General features: G+C 42.9%; 1 protein-coding gene across 3 annotated transcripts in view; it reads left to right on the top strand.

Moving 5' to 3' along the window:
* LOC146811368 (uncharacterized) overlaps positions 1 to 21864 on the top strand; it is a 155339-nt gene extending 133475 nt beyond the window's left edge. For all 3 annotated transcript variants that reach the window (XM_085618485.1, XM_085618484.1, XM_085618483.1), the window contains exons 12-14: positions 8620 to 8736; positions 13073 to 13132; positions 18952 to 21864. In XM_085618485.1, the coding sequence (XP_085474611.1) occupies positions 8620 to 8736; positions 13073 to 13132; positions 18952 to 19041 (267 nt within the window). In that variant the 3' untranslated portion in view covers positions 19042 to 21864. The remainder of the gene's footprint in view (positions 1 to 8619; positions 8737 to 13072; positions 13133 to 18951) is intronic.
* Positions 21865 to 22080: the final 216 nt, after the last annotated feature.

Here is a 22080-nt window from a genome sequence, read left to right as displayed (position 1 = left end):
GAAACATCCGGGCAGCCCATAGTGTCAAAACCACCTTCTAACAGGCATCATATATCTAGCAGTAGTGTCAGTCCTAAAAAAGAGTTGGCGGATACCATTGAGAAGTTGAAGGAACCATGTTCTAAGGAAGAGCTATCCTCTTTCTTGGGCATGGCTGAGTTTTACAGTAAATTCATTAGGAATTTTGCTGATAAGACTGTTCATCTCAGAGGTTTATTGCTGAGTTTAGATGGGATGAAGTCTGCGAAGAAGAGTTTTTAGGGGTTAAGAAAGATCTTAGAAATGCGCCAAATTTACAGGCCTTTAAACCAGGAGATGCGACATATATTGTAACTGATGCCAGTAAAAAAGGTTTGGGTGCACTTCTTTTCCAGGTACGTAATGGTCATAAAGATTTGATTGTCTGTGCTTCCAGATGTCTGAAAGGTGCTGAGCTCAACTACTCAGTTATTGAAAAAGAGGCTCTTGCCATCTTTTGGGCAGTCAACAAATTTAAGAAATTTGTGTGGGGCACCTCTTTTGTAATCAGGTCGGATCATAAGCCTCTTAAAGAAATTTTTGAGAAAAAAGTTTTAGATTCTATCTCTTCTAGGATCAGAAGATGGGTTATCTCTCTGCAGGAGTATAATTTTAAATTTGAGTATATTCCTGGTAGTACAAATGTTTCTGCTGACTGTCTTTCACGTTTAGTGGACACTGTGAACTCTATGGATATGTCTAGTGAAGTAGAACAGGATAAAGACATTGATCTAATGGTGTGTGAGATTACTTCAGGTGTGATCAAAGAAGAAGAGTGGAAGGAAGAATTAGGAAAAGACTGAATTGTTGAGGGTAATGGATTTGTTGTCACATGACAAAAGTAACAGTCTTGTTAAGCCATTGTCTTAAGTGTCTAATGAATTGGCCATTGTTGAGGGAATCCTAACTAGAGGGACGAGACTAGTCCCACCCGAGAGTTTAAGGAGTAACTTTGTAAAAATGGCACACGAAGGTCATATGGGTATTTCAAAAACTAAAGAACGCATCAGACAAGATTTTTGGTGGCCGGGTTTGGATCTTATGGTGGAACGTGCTGTTCGTGATTGTGTGCCTTGCTCCTTAAGTGACAAAGTTCTCAAACCCAGGCAATTGCCAATGGTATGTAGGAAATTACCCACGTGTCCATGGGATGAGGTAGCCATTAACATTGTTGGTCCCCTTCATGGTGAACAACAAACTCCTTATTTAATAGTTTTGATGGATTTGTACTCTCGGTGGATTGAAGTCAGTTCAGTGAGGGACATAACATCACAATGTATAATTAAATTTTTAGACTCCATTTTTAAACGCAAAAGTTTTCCAAATTCATTACTCTTGGATAATGGTCCTCAATTCTGTTCAAGTGAAATGGAGGATTACTTACTAAAGTGTGGTATTGGACATAAAATAATTTTTCTGTATCATCCAGAATCTAATGGTGCCCTCGAGAGACTGAACAAAACTTTGAAGGAAAGCATTCAGCTGGCAAGAGTAAACTGCTTAAAATGGAGGACTGAGTTACAAAATCGCATATCTGCTTATAGATTTACTCCACACTCTTCAACTGGCAAGACACCTTTTGAGTTTTTCAGAGGAAGGTCTTCAAATACCTTTTTATGTCCAGGGTGGATGATTCTGGATAAAGGTCTAAAGAACAATGGCATTGGTATATGGAGTGAAAAGGAGCTATCTCAGCAGCAAAAAAGGAAGGTCTATTTAGATGCCTGCAGATCCTGCAAAGTTATTGAGTTCAAGGTTGGTGATAAGGTAAAAGTTAAAGCTCCAGTGGGGTGTCAGAACTGGTCCAAATTCACTAATGTAAAGACTGTGGTTAAGCTTTTCAAAAATGCAGTGAAAACTGATGATGGTCGCATTTGGAACCATAGTCGTGTTGTTCACGTTAAGCTTGTTAAAGAGAATATCTCTGAGCCTGAAAATACTGATGGGGGTTTGCCTTATGCTTGTTCAAAACCTGAGCTTTTGCGCAAGAGTAATAGAGTCTTCAAAAGCCCAAATTATCTGCATGATTTTGTGAGATTTTAATTGTTTTATGTTTAACTCACACTTGGTGTCCTCTCTTTATGTATTTTAGGGGGATGAAGGTTTGGGTTTACCTTTTGTTTTTCTTCAATTTTAGTTACCTGCTGTTAATCTTATTACAAAATTGTATTTCAAATGTAAGAGGGAAGAAGTGTGATATTGCCTGGTTCCACGTTCTATGTTCTAGCGTGGAACCAGGTCTACTGAGTATTCTTGACTTCGGCAGTTGGTGCGGGAGAGACGATGGATGGGGTTAATATTAAAGTTACTATTCATTTCTACCTTAATGAGTGAGACTTATTTTATTACACAGGACAGGGTCCTCCCCCAAATCAAGGCAGTCTGCACTTACATGCATGAAGATTGAGCAGTGGTAGTTGACCGTGTTTGATTTGCTACCTTAAGTGGTGGATGTCATCCTTGCCACCAGGCACCCTTCTATGAAAATAATTTATGATGGGTGCTGGGATGTCTTTTTGGCATCTAAAAGGTCCCAGATTACTACTCAGTACACTGTTACCAACGATTGGTTGTATTCCACTACTGAGGGTCCAGAAAGGGAAAAAGATAAGAAACTGACGCCAGCGCTCAGGGTTTGCATTTATATTCAGCTTTGTGACTTTTGCGCGGTTTCAAGTTAGAGCAGACCTGCAAAACAGCACCTAGTGGTGTGCAGGAGTACTGCTCCGAAAAAAGTTTCTAGATCCAGTCTGCTGCCTGGGTGTGTTCTACGTGAGGCGTCTTCAGTTATCAACTAGAGAGAGCATTACCAAAGACAAGTAACTGATTTAAAAGAGGCACAGCTGGCACAGATCAGAAGGACCTCTATTGTAAATTTGAGGTAAAAATGTATAAACAAAATAGCAAAAATCACTTTATTATTAATAATATAAAGTAACATCAAAATAAAACATAACTTGAAAGAGGGAATGTGAAACATAAATCTGTTGTGGATGAACAAAGGTACTTTTCTATCTATTTATATGGGATTTGGGAATCGTCCTATAATCTAAGTGTGACTGCCTACTTGCAGTTTGACTTAGATAAAATACAAGAGTCCTGAGTGTGTCCTCTAGTGACCTGAACCTATTTTTCATACCAGGAAAGCCACACCTCAGAGACCAAAGCCACGCAGAAAGACATGCCTTTTGGCACATGTGTCCACCACCTTCTGCGTTCGCACATAACATGGGCTCTTTCACTCGTCCATCACTTGATTTTAACCTAAAGGCTGAGAAGTGGGAGGGCTGTTGTCTCATGCAGACAAAGGGGCTAGATGCTGTAACTCTCATTGATATCAGAGAACAAGTCCTCCCTGCTTTCATCACCCTTGACTGTCTCGCGAGAATAAAATGTAAATCTATTTATTTTGTATGCTGGGGCTGACCATTTGTATCCTGCTGAATGTTCAGGCCGACTCTACAAGCGTGTGCGCCGTGCTTGGCAACTTCTGCACTACTTTGTGTATCTAAATTCAAGGTCTACTAATGCGAGCATCATTTTGGCATTCTGTATGAATCGACACAAGCCTAGACAGATCACTTCCGAGATGCAGGAAAAGTCTGAAAACAGGGCTAAGCGTCAGTTTTTAGAGTTCCTATTTATTTGTAGAACTCTCAATTACCTGAAAACGTCTTTGTGCTAAAAACAGGAACCATTTATAGCCACCTTTGAGAGTATTATCCAGCTGTTGACACCTTTTTACATATTCTTGAAGGCCCTTTAAAGTTTTTTTATTAATGCAGGTAAAAATATTTCTATCAGCAATCAGGTGTTGACATCATGGGCTCCACTTCGTACAGAAATAGATCACATCAATATCTTCGACATGTGGAGGTATGGAATCAATGCCATTCGCGGGACATACCTATCACAGGCCATAGGATTAACAACCATCTGATGAGTGCGCGTGCAAAGGACATCAGAAACAGGTACATTAGTCATTACTAGCAAGGTCAACCGTCATTGGCATTGTCCAGACCCTTCAGGATTCTGCGATTTGTAAAACAAATAGCAAAATCGGCACTTTTGTAAAAAGGCTGCACTTTTTACAAAAGTGCTCACGAAATCTGGGCCCGCCGCGTCCCCATACTGTTTGAATGCACCTAAGTCACTGCTTGGGACATGGAGTGAAGCAAGCACCGCCTGCATAGATCTGCCATATTTTCCGAAAACAGATATCCCAGTTTCTTCAGTTTAAAAACAGGCAGAGGGTTTTTATTGGCACACACAGTTATGATTTCTGCTCCGGGGAATTTAAACTAGCGTTTACATTTGTATGTCTAAACAATGTGTCAGCACATATCATGCATGAAATCATGTTTGTTCACTTCTTTTTTTGTTATGTTTTTCTTTGCAAAGCTCAAAGTAAAATATTGGTTTAGTACAGCTTTGCTTAATCACGTGCTCATGTCAAAAAGTATTGTGTTAATTACTTCTAGCAGGCGGTAATGTACTATTACCGAGTGTCTAAGCAGCAACACGAAGGCCTTCATTACATTTGGTTTAGTAATCCCAATTCGGGTGCAAGGAGTCTGAGTCCGAATTGTGCCTAAATTATCACACAAACTAAAATAAAATAAAAAAATTAAAGAATTCTGGCACACAGCGCAGGTGAGGATAACTGACGCTACCTCTGACACTTTACGGTCACGTAGCCCTGATGGCTTTAAGGCTCTCGGAGTGCTGCTCGTCCAGGGATTTTAGTTCCACAGCCCTGTTGCTTGAGAGCAGATCTATGCAGGCGGTGCTTGCTTCACTCCATGTCCCAAGCAGTGACTTAGGTGCATTCAAACAGTATGGGGACGCGGCGGGCCCAGATTTCGCGAGCACTTTTGTAAAAAGTGCAGCTTTTTTACAAAAGTGCCGATTTTGCTATTTGTTTTACAAATCGCAGAATCCTGAAGGGTCTGGACAATGCCAATGATGGTTGACCTTGCTAGTAATGACTAATGTACCTGTTTCTGATGTCCTTCAGATGGTTGTTAATCATATGGCCTGCGATAGGTATGTCCCGCGAATGGCATTGATTCCATACCTCCTGTGATAGGTATTGTATATGCTACTTACCAGTATGCATCTGTTCTTGGCATGTAGGGCTGCTGACATTCATATCTGTGCATAGATCGCCGCCTAGTGTTGGGTCCGGATGATTGCACATTGTTGTCCTGGAAGAGTCTTCGAAGTATCACGAGATAGGTGGCTCCTCCTCTGGACTACAGTGCGCATGGGCATCCTCTCCATCCTCAGATTGTTTTTGTGTAGAACAAGGCACAACTGCGGAACACAGTTAATACAATTTTACAAAAGGAAAAAAAAAATCACATCCCGGCCCAGGTTCCCCAGCATCAGCTAGGCCTTCCGTAAGATAAAAGATTACGAGAGGCAGGGGTGATTTTTCGCTATGCTATCCAACAAAGAAACACTCCCCTCTTCCTCCACTCTATACTATACTAGTTAATTGGGGTGTTTCTTTCTCCTGAACAGGAAGCCCCAGCCCCCGTTAGCGAACTTGGTAGCTAAAAAAGTAGCATTCTTGATGCCTCATTCGAAAGGGTGACTGCCCACAACGCCAGATCAAACATTCCGGCGACTTCAGTGCCCGTGCCCTGTCTTTCCAGATGTTATTTAAACCCTAGCTTCTCCTGCATGCCTTGTAACTACCCCTTGGTAGACACAGGCCATCAGAATGAGGGTCTGTTAATTACCACACTGTAGATTAAACTACCCGTTCCCGTTCGATGGTAACTTTTCAAACAATTTGGGACCCTTAATCTGGTTCGGTGATAAGTAATACTGTGGCAATACCTGCGCCTGTATCTTGCTCAATATCTGTCTTCCACTTCTCTAGGGCTTTGTTATAGCTACTTGTGCATAAATCCATGTATAATGGATATAAAGTGGAGACCATGCCTTTTCAACCTGGATTTTGAATGAGATATGTAAGCAGGGGGTACACACTGGGAAAGATTGCCAGGCAGCAACGACTACATGTCGCAGGTGCATGTATTCGAAGGCATCAAGTGCGGTGGTGTTTCTGTCAGTGCATTTTAATTCATGTAAATTGCCCTGCCATCGATAATGGAAGTGTGACTCACCTGTTGATTATCTACATCAATTCAGCCAGCGCTGGGCCATAGTTTTCCAGCACTATTTTTTGGAATGTCTCTGAGTTCCAGTGTCATCTAGATTGCAAAGCAGGGGAATATGCCACCGGTTTCTGAACTGTTGATGGTAGCGGTAACATATCTGATTTTGACCAATTATTTTGAATGCCAGATAGGTTCCCATATCATGTTTTTTTCCTTTGAGGAGTGCAAGGTTTGTTTCTAGGTCCTTTACAAACAGTAGTATGTCATCTGCGTATACAGAAAATAATACTCACTTGTTCGGAAATGTGAGTGCTCAATATGGATGTTTGGACTGTAGTTAGTGGTTCCATAAATGAAGCAAATAGGAGGTGTGAGGGGGCATCCTTGTCTTGTCCCCCTACTAGTGGAGAATGGGTCTGAGAGGCAATTATTTCAAATTGTCGCCTAAGGTTTAGTGTACATTAGGTTAATTAGTGTACGGGGGATGCCCAGTCACCGTAGAACAGCAAACAAGAAAGGCAATTTGAGAGAGTCCTACGCCTTCTAGTCTGTCTAGAAACACTGATATGGCATTTACGTCTGGTTGGAGCTGAGGCATAACCAGCAAAGAAAGTGCATAGGCTGTTTAGGGTAGCCCTGTCCGGGATAAAACCTGATTATTCCGGTAGCACCAAGCTAGGCACCAAATGAGCCAGTCTATTGGACAGAATGCATGTCAGTATTTTAGTATCTAGGTTTAGTCAGGACAGCGGCCTGTAAGGTTGTCATAGCTTCCCATCCTTACTGGTTTTTAATATTGCTGTAAAGACCTCTTTTCTGGTAGTGGGCGGCGTTCTCCTTCCTCCAACACTTCTTCATAGAGTGTGGCAAGATGAGGTGCCGACATTAGCTTATATGATTACAGAACTCAACTGTGAGACCGTCGGTACCCAGGAACTTCTCGCTCACCAAGCTGTAGATTGCACTATTTCCCCTCCACCCGATCCAACGCTATGCTGTCTAGGTAATGCTGTATGTCAGCAGTAGAGTTTGTTGTCTGGCCTGTGTACAGTGACATGTAGTATTCTTCAAATGTTTGGACTTCATCGGTCCTATCTGTTATTGTGTCCACAGTGCTGAGCTCAAGGGAATGTATCATGTTCTGCGCACTCACTTTTTGCAGCAGCCATGAGAGGGTTTTTCTCTGGAGCTCCCCCTCTCCATATGTGCAAGCTTTACTGTCTTTGGTTAAATATTTGATTTTCTTGTCCTTAAGGTCCCTGACCTCCTGTATGGCCTTGTGTATTTCAGCTAGTGTGGATTGTGGGTTAATGCATATGTCGCTTCTAAGTGTCGGAGACTAGTCTCCTCATGTGTCAACTTCGTACGGATCGACTTTAGGACTCCAATATAATTGCTTATAGTGAAACCCCATATATATGCTATAAATGCTTTCCATACCATGGCAAAAGTTGGCATTGAATCTATATTAGTCTCGAAGTACTCTTCCAGCACGCTCTTCATGTCCTCAAAAAAGGCTGTGTCTCTAAGCGTCCCCTGCGGGAAATGCCAGGGGCGATATGTGGGCCCATCATCAGGCACTGTAAGTTCTGAGGATTGTTGGGAAGTGGTCAGAGATTGCGAGGCAGGTATGTGGTGGTGCGAACCCATGGGAGCACCTCATTACTGGGTAACCAAAAGTCTATAAGGGAGTAGGTGTTTTGTACTGCAGAGTGATAAAAGTATACTCTTTCTCTCCAGATAGCCAATCCCTTCATGTCAATCATCTGTCAGAGTATCATAGCAGCTTTTGGGTGGTTGCTGTAATTCGGATTGTTATTGTTAGGTTAAAATTTCCTCTCCAGACGGCACTGCTCGCCGTACGCTGATGACTCATGGCCATAATATCCTCGAAGAACCCGGGATCATCAGTGTTGAGTGCATGTGAATAGACAGCGTGACTTGAGTACCATTCAGTTTCCCTTCTATATATAAATATTGCCCTGCAGCATCCCCATGTTGAAATGTCAGTTGGGTTCGTAATGAATTTTTCATGAGTATGGATAAGCCCCTAGCGTATGTACTATAGGATGCACAGAACTTATTCTTTCCCCATGCTTTTGCTAAACCTCTTGTATCTGCCAGACTCAAGTGGGTCTCTTGTAAGAACACAACTTCAACACAGTGTCTGTTCAGGTAGGCCAGTATTTGGCATTTCTATTGAGGGTTGTCTAGCCCTCGTATAGTCCATGCAAGTAACCTGATCCCTCCTGCATTAGGATCTGTCATGTATGTCGCAATAGTAGCTATATGTAAACAGAGGATTTTGTCGCATGTGGAATTGCCACTTGTGTGCCCCTCCAAAAAACAAGAAACTCAATTTTCCCAATGCCACTAGATTTGAAACTAGATTTGATCTTACTGCACTGATGTAACCCTTCTTCTCAATACATTGTGTCCTCATCTTGATTTCTCTTCTCTTTTTTTCCAGAATGTAAGGATTACAAATTTTAGCTCAAGTTGGGCAGATGGAATGGCCTTATGCGCCCTTCTCCACACCTACGTCCCTGAAAAGATCGCCTACCAAAGGTTGTTCCCGCTTGAAAAGGTGAGGAGCCCTAGGGGTCTGGAAGAGGAGCTGCTCTTCCGCTAGTAACTGTCTCTCCGCAGGAGGGTCTTCTTTACAGAGGCTATTCCATGCATCCACCACCTCTGAGTGTGGCTGTGCTTTCTACCGTTGAGTAAGTCGAGTTGCAAAGATTGAAGCCACAACATTTTTGCTTGCTGTTCTGTCACTGAGCCCACACAAAGCTCTCATCGATACACATCAGTTCTGTTATACATGCAGTACTGCTACTTACTGATATACTGGAAGCCACACACAGTACTGATAATATACCTCAGTCCTGACTTGCAGGCCCTGCTCTGGTCCAGCACCTGAATAGCACACATCACAACCAATGCACCCCTGGCCTTACTTGAAGTCCCCTGAGGTAAGGGGGGGGGGGGCTGGTGTGTGTGAAGAAAATAAAAGACCCCCACACACCCCCACTACCCCACTAAATCATGTGATTGAAATGCTTGGCATTCACATTGCCAGTTGACCTCAATTCAGTGCACTAAAATGTTTAGCAAACACATGCTGTCATAAAATAGTCAAGTTTAAAAAATGTAATCTGTATTTGTTATTAATTGACAGAACATGGAGAAGTAAATTCTTACTGAGAGGTCTGGACAGTCTACCTATGTAGTCTTACATAGTGTACTTTTGTCTGTGATATAGTCCATGATGTAAACTACATATATATTTTGGTATAAAGACACCTTTTATGTATGTGCTCTAGTAAATTATTAAAAAACGATGATTCATCTCGGCATAGAAAGAAAGCTAGAGAAGGGACTCTAGATAAAAGGCTTCCATTCAGGACAGTTGTTTCTTTTGAGCCGATCATATGTTTCATAGAGCCTGGAAAAAGTACACTCCTGCTATACAGAGAAAGTTTATTTTTTCCCATGGGATCTATACCAAAAGCTGGAGATAGCTATACCAACCTTGGAAAGGTCTACAGATCTGGGCAGCAAGATGCTTTAAAAGGGGCATACTTTTTGCCAAATGGACATTTCGTGGGCAGACTAAACGCATGTCTTTTTTGCTCTGGTAGGATCCAGATAACTCTTGACAGGTTTTTTGGTCCACGGTGAATTTTCAGGTATTCCTGCCCTAGGCCTGACTTCCCCTTGCGGTGGCGTTCCAGACCTTATCTTTCATGTGCGTGTAAAGAGCTTTCGAATATGTGTTCATGGCACTGTCTCAAGCTAGCACGTCTAACGGCTGACTCTATTTCTGTTTTAATCCTCTTTAGCTTATGAGCCCTCATTCCCCAGAGATGTCTTAAGTTCCTTGCATGAAGACTCTGGTGGCGGTGGTGGTGTGACATAGCTACAGTTAAAAACATATCCAGCAGCAACATATTTTGCAGCATTGCTCTTGTCAAACCTCATTTTCTGATTGTAGCATCAGGAACAATTACTTTGTCCTTCATTTGTCTTCAGTATTGTCAACTTTGACCTCAGGGTCAAAACCCTAGTGAATTGGGAGACCCCTTCCACTTCCTACCAACACCACAGCTGCAAGCCTGTAAATTAATATAGTTATAATTAAAATAGTTAAAACTTTGTGCAATGGGCAAGGAGGATGGCTTCTGCTGAGCTTCCATTTTTTGATTTAGCCTTCACGAAAACTCCACCACTGATTTTGTGTGTGGCAATGCAGACTTTATATTTTTGCCCTACTTTAAGGAAATGGTAACCGTGGACATCATCAGAATATTCTCTATAATCCTTCTAACCAGTGGTTAGCTTCCATATACAATATGATAGCTACCTGCGTAAATTGATTTACTTTTTAGTTTTTATTGACACGAGTGCCTCTTCTTCGTACTTTAGCTACTGGGGCAAATTATTGTGACTTTGCTGGGCCAGTCAACAGCTCCCAGACAGATATAAATAAAGCTGGGTCTGTGCTGTAGAAGGTGGTAGGTTTGTATTATCAAATATTGGAATCATTCTGCTATTGCACCATGACTTTAGGAACCTTGTGAATACACCCATTAGAATGAATATTTATAGCTTGTATCTGAACCTATGATTGTAGGGTATCTTGAGGTTAAAATTCCTAGAACTAATGAGCGAGTCTCTTCCAATAGTTTTGCTGCTTCAGAGTATTATGCAAATGTCTGCACCCAGTTAGTTCAATGGTTGGCACTTAACTACTCATTTACAGTCCGAGAGGCATTAAAGAACTTTCGAACAGGTCACCCTGGTCCTGCCGGTGTCTGGATCCTCTAGCCTCTACAAGTCTCATTATTTTCTCTTGTACCCCTCTTGCACCCCTCCCCAAACATCATGTTTTGTATATGTTCCTTGCATTTCTGACATTAGAAGTCTTTAATAGTGACCCTTGTGTATCAGTGCTTGCTGCTACGTCATAGCCTACCTTCTCTTCACTCCTGTTATTCACTACAGATTCTTTTTGAGATCAAACCGTTGTTGTCAAAGTATGTGTACCTACAAGCCCTCTTAAAATCTATCCTTCTATCCAAAGGAGGTATTCCCGGATTTTTGGCCATCCATTTCCTTAATTCATGATGACTCTTGTTGTGTAAATGCTTAATAAGTTGCTACAAAGGGTGCTGGGTCATAGGATAGTTTGAGAAGGAGCTACTGATGTTCTCTTACCAAATGGCATCTAATTTTTCCTTAGTTTTTGTAAGGTAAGAGGTATTTATAACCTATGATAAATATTACTTTTCTCCTATTTTGAAATCTGATTATGTGCCAGTGCCTGTAGATCATTGCAATTTATTATATGACTGGTGAGTACTCTCCCTTTTTAGTTTTCCATCTTTGTGATCTGTACCCAGTTCCCAAATGGCGCTCTATAATTGCTTCTTCCATGTTTAGCCTACAACAATGTGCATGATTTGTATATTACTGTGCTTCTTAACATGTTTGGTTTTCACTGTTGGTATATACGTGATATATGCCAAGATCCATATTCCCTATATTTGTCCATCCCTACCACACTGGTCCCCTTCCAACCCCACCTCTTACCCACTAGTGCCTTGATTTTGTAAACTTTCATCCATGCCTGGACACACTATCCATCAATCTACAGCACTACATGCTACGAACAGATGCCTACATGGCAAGTAACATTTTCCTTTGCCGGCGCCTCATCAGAGGTCAGTAGAATTTAATAGGAATAGACCAGGTGCAGGTATAGCTCTATCAATATCGCCACAGGTGCAACTAATAACATCACAGTGGGTGACGTATATAAAAGCTTGTGCATAATTGTGCAGTGATTTGACATGAAAATTGAAGAATGATATTGAATAACACAAAACATCTCTGTAATGATGGAGACCGAGGAAGAGATCTACATCATTATTTAAACAATGTATTGCAGGCCATTAAATCTTCTAACCCAGTGGTTCTTAACATGCAGTCCAGGGACCCCTGGGCATCCGCGAAGCCTATTCGGGGTTCGCGACTGCTTACAAAATTATATGATATTTACAGATTAATTGAGTGTATACAAATAAAAAAGCAAAATGTAAAGTTGGAGGCTAAAAATTTTGTTAGAAAGTTAGTATCCTCAAATTAATTTTTGGGAGTGGTGCAAATGCATCAAACAAGCTATAGTATGGCTAATGAGTGGCCTCACCTCAATTTAGAAAAGTTTCAAACTTCCTAATAAGATTTAACTCATGATTGATTGTTTTATATTTGTGAATTAAATAAACTATTTCATCATTTGTGTATTTGAGTAATAAATGCTTGTTTCGGTATTTTTTGTGTATTGTTTTGCCATTCAAATCATCAAAAATGCTGAAACTCGTGTCCCCAACTTCCAGTATTGACTTGGTAGAGGTCCCTGGATTTATGTAATGATTCATTTGTGGTACCCAGGCTTCAGTAGTGATTAAGTGGGAGTCCACAGAAGTCAAAAGATCAAAAACGACTTGTCTAGCCCATCTCCTTCTTAAGAATACTTACTTACAAATCTATGTATTGCGTGTGAATCTATAATTCATGCTCCATATTGCATTGTTGTGCTGTGTGCATAGTTATAGATTCACAGGTAAGCCACACAAGCTTCTCATGAGGTTGAATGAGTCAAAATTCACTGTTTTCTTTCTTCCATCTCCTGTGCAAAACAAATTGTTTCTCGTGTTACGTTCTGCCAGGTCGTTTACAAAGCACCAGTAGGGAAGGCAGTTGAAGACATTCACTCACTAATTCCAGTAAATACCAGCAGCATTATAGTCTTTGTAATTTTTGTACTGCAGTACTGAGAACCACTCACAGTTCTGCTGATCCACCTCAGTATATCCATACTTCATCTTTTCTAAAGTTTTTTTCTGTATCCTGCTTTTTAGAAAAAGAATTTGACTTTGGCATTCGACACAGCGGAAAGCATTGGAATACCCAAAACACTGGTAAGTAATACCTGTGGAAAGGAGGCATAAGTACTCCTCGTATGGCTGCATTTGCTAGCCAATAATGCGGTTTAACTTTCAACAATACAACAGTTAGAGCTCAGAGTACAGTTCTTACAGTGACACCTACTGACTGAGATTGGAACTGTTCCTTAAGTGGCACAGCCTCTGGTATAAGAGAATGCAGCACTTTTCTTACAGTGACACCTGCAGGTCAGGAATTGGTGTTGTGCAAACTAATGATGAAAACTAATGATGAAAAGCCACTCACTGCTGCAAGAACAATGCCTGTTTGTCAGGACTGAGTGTGCTTTGAAGGCAACAAAAAGAGCAAATTGTGTTTTTTGTTTTTTTACAACTCGTGCCGATTTTAATTCTAGACTGTCACAGTTTCAAAATAAATTCCTGAACAGCAATAATGAGAAAAATAGGATTGGTCACTTTGAGCAAAGTTTAATAGAGATTTACATTTGACAGAGGAAGTTTAAGGATAAGGCAGTGAAGAAAATAAAAGTGCAGATGAATCATTATTATTATTATAGAGAGGCAAAATAAATGAAAGTCAGGCAGAGATTAAGCAAGATGGAGAAAGATAAACAATGTTTACATTGCAGTTTTGTAACTAATTACTTCTGATTAGCATGTTAAAGTCTGAACCAACAGAGGGTCTTCTCTCTTCATAAGTGGAATCTAATTTCTGCTTTTAGGTTATCTCAGTGTTGAGACTAGCACCTCTTTGACTTTTAATATGTGTTTAAGTGTCAGTTGAGTTGGAGTAAAGTTTGTTTTGGGACATAGTCAGCCAAAGCTCAGAGTAAACTGGCTTTATCTGTTGATTATCTATCCTCAAGAACATTCTTAATCACACTTAGCTTTACATAAATCTTACAATCCTGGTTTTCAGCATCCTGAGATTTGATTATGGGTGGGCAGATAAAAGATCGGGTGTTTACTGCACCTGGTAAATACTGATACTGCAGCGTTCGGTAGTTACTGGTTGCTGCAAATATCTCAGTTTTAAAGTTTTTAGAAATTAGGTTGAACTTCAGGGTTGTCTCTAGTGAGTTTCGAATGTATTAGAATTTAGTGCATATTTTCCCATGGTAAATTTCAGCAGGTTTGACCAGCCAAAATTTAGCATTGGAAATCGTGTTGCTTATTGTAAATCTCAGAATTCTGATTGGATTGAAATTCACAACCCTGCCCCTCCTTCCCAGTCTGTATTCTTGGCCCACATTTTGTAAATAAAGCTTTTGTTGCATATGCATGTGAGAAATTGGGTTTTGGTTGACTGGGAGGTGAGCCCTGGTCAATCAGCAACCACAATCCTTGTCACAGTGAGGCACAAGCCAACCTCAAATTAATGTGCTCAACCCTCTGGTAGCTTTGCACAGAGCAGTCAGGCTTAACATAGAGGCAAGGTCTAAAGTATTTGTGCAGCACTTTAAACAGTAATAAAGCATGAACTCCACAGAAAAAGGATTCCACACCATGCTAGAAAAATAGAACTTCTTTTAGTAAATAACTTGAGTTAAAGTATCACCAAAAGGCACAAAGTACCAACTGTAGATATCTACCCATCCTAGACTGGGACATAGTGCAAGTCCTCAATGGAGTGCAGGCTGGCTACAGGGACCCAGTTGGGCCTGCTGAACAAAGTACCTTAAATCCTGGTTTGCAGATCATTGCGTGGATCCACATCGAAGATGCATCGAGCAGCTGATGCGATGTGTCAGTCAGAAATGAGGCGAGGCTGCAATGCGAGGGTCTGCATCATAATTGAGGATCCCGTCAACGGGGCTTGCAATGCGGAGTCTGGTGTCAAAGATCGGGCGCACAGTCGGGACGATGCAGCGGTTCTGAAGAGTTGCAGTGTGGAGTCCGTCGCCATCGAAGAGAATGCCGTAGACGAGGGATGCAACGGCGTGGGTCGAGGATGTGTTGTGCAGTCGAGGCGATTCTGCAGGTCCAAAGAGCTGTGATGCGGGTCTAGGCAATGGTTCCAATCAATGCAGCTACGCGTCTGTCCTGCTCTGGTTTGCATTGTGCAGCAGAGGAGATGCGTCAGTCTCGCTGGGTCCACAGAATTTGGCAGAACACCTTAAGCCCACTTTCAAGGGTCAAGAACTGGGCTGGCACCACTTGGCAGGGTAGACTCACAGATGGCAAAGGCCAGTTGAAAACCTTTTATGTCCCTCAGGCTTTAGATCAGGAGGCCAGCCAACTAGCTCTTTGAGCCACTAGGGGTTCTGTGTTCAAGTGATGCCGGTCCAGTCCTTCTCACTCAGGTAAGAGGGTGGCAAGTCAGCACAGCAGGGTAGCAGGTCCTTCAGAGCAGCAGTCCAACAGAGTGGAAGTCCTTATAACAGCACTGTAGTCCTTCTTCATGGCAGAGTATCTACAGGTCCAGAAGTGTCCTGAAAAGTTGGTGTCTGAGGTCGAATATTTATACCCAATTTTGTCTTTGAAGTGGAGAGAAGCTTTCAGAGGTTTCCACCACCCTGAGGTGTCAGGCATCCCCTTTATTTATTTATTTATTTATTTATTTTTATGGCTTGTAACGCGCTAGAATCGACTCTATACAGAGTATCTCTGCGCACAGAGGATAGAGAAGAGAGAGAAAGAAAGAAACCAGCAGCAACAGTTAGCATACAGTACAGTTCAGTTAAAATAAAAATGTTTTGAGTTTTTTTCTAAAATTAAGAAGTTCTGGACATTGCCTGAGCTCAAGAGGGAGTTTATTCCATAGAGTTGGTCCGACAACCGAAAAAGCTTTACCACCCTGTCTGACCTTCTTTGTGGTTGGAATTTTCAGCAAAAGTTGGCTGCTTGACCTAAGGGAATGTGTGGGATTGTATGGAATGAATTTATCTTTCCAGTGGGAAGGTCCACATCCATGTAAGCTCTTATGAATCAGACAACAGATTTTAAAATTGATTCTCTTACGGACTGAAAGCCAATGCAATTTATCCAAAAGGGGTTTTGATGGCGTTCTTGGAGGGGCATTCAGCACAAGCCTCGCTGCAGTGTTTTGTATTACCTGGAGTTTTGCAAGGACACTCTCATTAGCTGATAACAAGAGTCCATTGCAATAATCCAGGCGGCTCAACACTAGTGCCTGTACCAAGGTTTTTCTGATGGAGTCCGGTAGGATTGGAAAAACTTTTCGTAGGAGTCCAATAACATGGAAACATTGGCCAACCACCCAGTTGCCATGTTCCCTTCCTCCCTATCCTGGCCCCAGCTTGTCTGGGGTCACAATAGCCTGATGCTAAGCCCTTTGTGTGCGTGGTCAGGCAGAGCCTTTGTGATGTGCAAGTGTGGTAGGTGACAGCTCCTCCCCCTGCATGAACTCATAGTGGCCCATCCTGCCAACACCTATCATCTCTTTGTCTCACTGTCTGAGAGCAATACACAAAGACCAACGGCCAGGAACACCTAGTTATGTGACCCAGGATCTGGTTGCAGACACTAAAGGGTTAGACAAGAAACTGCCAACTTTCTAAAAGTGATATTTTCAGAATTGTGATAAAAAATCAGACTTTACCATTAAAGAGGGCTTTTAATTACAATTATTTTGACACAAAACTCAACCTGTTTACCTGGTCCCAATTGACAATTACAACTTATTAAATGTAAAAGGTAGCTCCAATGTTATCCTATGGGAAAGGTAGGCCTTGTAATAGTGAAACACAAATTTAAGAGTTTTCCACTACCAGAACATATAAAATGTTTCTGAAATAAACTGCACCCTTCAGTGTCCAGGGCCTACCCTCGGGGTGACCTATGCATTAAAATGTAGGTTTGGGCCTGGCAACAGGTTTACTTTGCCAAGTTGAAATGACAGCGTACAATTGTACACATAGGCTGCAATGGCAGGCCTCAGACATGTTCAAAGGGGCTATTTAAATGAGTGATACAATCAGTGCTGCAGGCCACTTTTCCTAGGGACTTACAAGTAAATTAAATATGCCAGTTGGGTATAAGCCAATTCTACCATGTTTTACAGAGAGATTAGAAGCACTGTAGCACTGGCTAACAGTGGTAAAGTGTACAGAGTCCTACGGCCAACAAAAATGACTACATCAAAAAATAGGAGGAAGGCAAAAGTTTGGGGATTATCCTGCAGAAAGGGCCAAGTCCAACAATGTCATTTTATGTTTATTTGTACAAATGCCTATCTGCCAGTTCCTTGGCCTCTTGGTGTATTCAGTTCTTGGGCAAACATCATTGTGCATTTATGGTGTGCTCTATAGATGGTCTCTATGAGCGGACTAGGCAATCCATTATATGAGTATCCCTGATCCCCCACTAAGTATAGGGAGGGTGGTTTGTTGGGTGAAGAATTTCCCCACGGTAATGATCTGTAAAAGTGTGATCTTGTTTCCTTTCATTGTAACCCGTGTGAGTATCAAGTGTGTAGTGGGTTTTCCCTGCAGTGTGCTCCTGCAGAGGGGGTGTTGAAGAGGGTTTTTGGCCTTGAGTTGTCACATTGATTGTCTGACATTTTTGGAGTTTTGTGCTGTTCCAACAATCTCTGAGAGTCAGATTGTGTCTTTGCTATGTGATGATGATTCTTGGCTTCAAACATTTGTTCCGATGTTTAGTTCTACAAGAGATGGCATTGTCCTAGTTTGTTGTCTCCTTTTGATTGGAGCAGATCTGCCCTTTTGACCTGTGTATGGCATTTCCTGCCCTAGTGTCCTACCATGTCCGTTTTCCTGTCCCCTGCCTTCTGGTGACAGTCTTGTTGTGCTCACAACACTCTGCCAGAGAAGGCTACACAAAGAGGTCCTTCTTGACTACTGTCCTTAATGGAGAAATGTTCCTGTTGTTCTCAGTTGGAGAGAGACTGGTGTGGTAGGGGCAGAGTGCTGATGAATCACTATGGGATCACGGTAGATGTCAACGGAAGCATAAAAAGGGCAGCCATACATTCTCCCTGGTTTGATATAGCTATAAAGTCACAGGGTAGTTTGTCGGCATTCATGAAACATTAAGAATCAGATTTACAAAGCATGGGCCTGTGAGTCACTTGATGCCAGGAGCAATGTGGCCCAAATGGCCCAGCCCCATTGCATGCCACAAAATCTCACCCTGAGTTATGCAACTTGATGGCCCAGGGTTATTATATGATGCTTTGTTCCAGGTAAAGTCTTTGTAGTGGAGGAGGGTGATTGGGCATGAATATGACTTGTTAAACGTGAGTCATTTCATCTTGTAGCATTACAACGCGATCGTTACAACGACCGTGTTGTTACCACACAATGCCATTAGATCGACTTGCAGTAGATGGCGGGCTGACATTAAAAATTTATAATTTACTATTCCAACTCCAGCCTACGTAACAGTAGGGAAGGTGTTGGAATAGTAAACTATACTATTCCTAATGTTAGCTCGCCCTCTACTGCAAGTCGATGTAATGACTTGCGTAGTAATGGCTTTGCGTGGTAACAATGCGGTCGTTGTAACAACCGCGTTGTAATGGCATCGCGGTGTGATGACCGCGATGTAAAGATCGTGTCCCATTGGGCATTGCTGGCATTACTTGATTTTCAGCATGCATTGAACAATCAGTGTTAAGGGGTAGTGGGAGCCAAGTTCAGCTGTTGCAACGACCCCTTGACTTCCAGGGCCAAGTCGGCTTATACAGTAATGCAGTACTGGTGGAGCTTGCATTGAATATTGCATGTTAGGTGATGGTGTCAGCGCAGGAGAGAAAGTAACAGTCACTATGGACAGAGATGATCATCAAAACAAATGTTTTTTTTATCTTCTTCTAGTTGGCTTTTGACTGTGTGTATTTCTTCCTTTCGCAGACCGTTGAAGAGATGCTGCGTCCAGGAGGCCCTGATTGGCAGCGTGTTCTGGAATACGTTGAATCTATCCACCAACACTTTGAGGCCTAAATGCCAGTACTGCTGGGCCTGGACACCAACACTTCCTGACCAGAGTAACAGCACTGCCGGGCCTGGGTAACAGCACTGCCAGGCCTGGACACCAGCACTGCCGGGCCTGGACATCAGCACTGCTGGGCCTGGACACCATGGACACCAGCACTGCCGAGCCTGGACTATAGCTCTGACGGGCTAGAACACCAAGAATGCTGGGCCTGGACTTTAGCACTGCTGGGCAAGGACAGCAACACTACTGGGCCTGGACACCAGCACTGCTGGGCCTATACACCAGCACTGCTGGGCCTAAACACCAGCACTGCTGAGCCTAGACACCAGCACTTCTGAGCCTAGACACCAGCACTGCTGGGCCTAGACACCAGCACTGCTGGGCCTGGACACCAGCACTGCTGGGCCTAGACACCAGCACTGCTGAGCCTAGACACCAGCACTGCTGAGCCTAGACACCAGCACTGCTGAGCATGGACACCAGCACTGCTGGGCTGGACACCAGTACTGCCGGGCCTGGACATCAGCAGAGCCGGGCCTGGACATCAGCACTGCCAGGCCTGGACATCAGCACTGCCGGGCCTGGACACCAGCACTGCCGGGCCTAGACACCAGCACTGCCAGGCTAGAACACCAAGAATGCTGGACCTGGACTTTAGCACTGCTGGGCCTGGGCACCCGCGCTGCCGGACCTGGACACCAACACTGCTGGGCCTGACAACAACACTGCTGGGCCTGACAACAACACTGCTGGGCCTGGACACCAACACTTCTGGACCGGAGTAACAGCAGCGCCAGGCCTGGTTAACAGCACCACCGGATCGGAGTAACAGCACTGCCATGCCTGGACCCCAGCACTGATTTTATGGACGTTGGACTTGAATGAAAGCTCCAATCGGGCTTGTAAATTAGACCTGTATGTCAGCTCTGCAAAGCCAAATATCAGGGCAGCAAGGCCAGGATACATCATTGCAGGTCCTTGGATATCAGGCCTTCCAGGCCAGAGTAGCAGCTCTGTGAGGCTTGAAAACTAACACTGAGCCTCGACTAACAGCCTCACTCTGTTGCCTGAGTATGAGCACTGAATGCCACCAAACAGGGAAATAGCTACACCTGTTACTCATAACATTTAGAAATGGCAACTGCTTTGGTACCAAATATGTAAATATGTTAATATTACAATAACAGTATATTGTGCCCTTAATAAAAACACTGCTAAGTCGGTAGCCCGAGTGTGGGCACAGGCCTTATGACGCTTACTCTGAGGGCCTCCGGAGAAAGGGTGGAGAATGAGGACGCGCAACCGCTTTGGTGACAGGTGTGCGGTCAAGATGGAGGATTAGTAGCAGTATTAGTGGCAGGGAGGGATAGTCTGTGGTATCTGGGTACGCCAGGATCAAAATGGTCTGATTGGATGATCGTCTGCTGGGTCTGAGCATTAGTTTGTGCTTTTCAGGAAATCGCAAGTCTTGCTACGTCACTTCTTGCTTAGCTCTTCTAATCTATTTTGAGTTTTTGGCTTTGATATGACCAATTCGGAGCTAAGCATACTCCATCCCTACTCCCCCTTCAAGAAAAAATATTGAGATAATGTGGGGGAGCTCATTCTGTGCTGTTGCTCTAAAGTACTAATGGTCATTGCTGTGCTGTCAGATGCCTGGTGGTGGAGTCTGAAGAGTGGGACCCTTATTTAATTATTTACACTTCTGAAAATTGTAGACCCAAAACCCACAGAGCCTCACTTTGACACTGTGAAAATCACACACTCGCGCCTCTGCAAGCTGAAAGTTACATGAAGCCCTGATAGGCCTTTCACTCTTCCTCCCCCACTGTACATTTTCAGTTCAGAATGCGCCCATTGAGTTAGGAGTGACTGGTCTGGGTTTGTATTCCCGCTCTCTGGCAGCACTCAACGCGTTAAGTTTCATTGTAAATCATTCGGTACTGCTAACAACCTGTGGGAAATTGAATATACTAACACCATATTAGCACAAGAAGTATTAAAAACCCAAATGTATTCTAAAGCACCCGTAAAGTTTGCACTAAAACAGGGATCATTTGGGCATAAAATATACTGTAACAGGGTCGTTGCATAACAATACCTTCAGCTGAGAACTGGACATATGTAAGAAAAACAGTCAAGACTTGCAAATAGTATCACATTCATGGCCAGATGCTGCTGGTAGGTAACTTTAATTTGTTTCTTAGTTGGATTGAGCTAACCTATAAACTCGTCGGTAACCTGCTTCCAAACATGAGATGTCATTTCCTCTGCTTGTAAATTCACGTTATTGTCTTCCTTTCTGAGCTTTCTTTTGACTTTTGTACTTCCCACCCCATTTTTTTATATTCTAATTGGAAGGCTGAGTGAGTTAGGTATCTTAGCTAGAGGAGAGATCTACCTCTGCAGGGAGGCTCATTCAAACCTATCTTCTGTCCTTCCTAGGATAAGAAGTTTAGATCCTGCTGTAACACACCACGCAAACTCCCTTTACTGTCTTGTGGCAGGCATGCTTCTGGCTATCGCTTCCCCGTCTCCCACTTTCGTGTGATCTGTCTTGGTTCATGAGTGGTTATCATCTAGCAGTGTGCTTTATGTATGTGCATGTGGGGCAAGTGTCAGCATGTGACTTTAACCTAACTGGGGGTTGGCTCATGGGAAGATATTTAAATAAGTGGGCGGGTACTACCAGTCATGACGTTTACCAGGGAAGGGCATTTCCTGCTATGTGTCTTTCAGCTGTGGTGCTCATTATGAATTTGTATAGAGTTACTATGAATTGGTATTAGAAAATTTCCACTGAAATATATTTATTATATGCCTTCATATGTTCATGAGCTTCTGTCTTTTCATTGGTTGCGATAAGTGATGAGGACCTCTGGTTCATTTCAAATTGTAGTGACCTCCGGTCCAATGAATGTCGACCTTGAGCTCAGGTCAGCTCAGGGCTCTGATCAGCAGCCAAAGGGCTGAGAACATTGTGCACAGGCCGGCACAAGGCACGGGTGCTTGTGCACCAATCAGGGCAAAGGATAGGGCCCTCA

Source organism: Triturus cristatus, chromosome 7, assembly GCF_964204655.1.
Source record: "Triturus cristatus chromosome 7, aTriCri1.1, whole genome shotgun sequence".
NCBI classification, from domain to species: Eukaryota; Metazoa; Chordata; class Amphibia; order Caudata; family Salamandridae; genus Triturus; species Triturus cristatus.
This window is presented reverse-complemented; position numbering and strand designations above follow the sequence as displayed.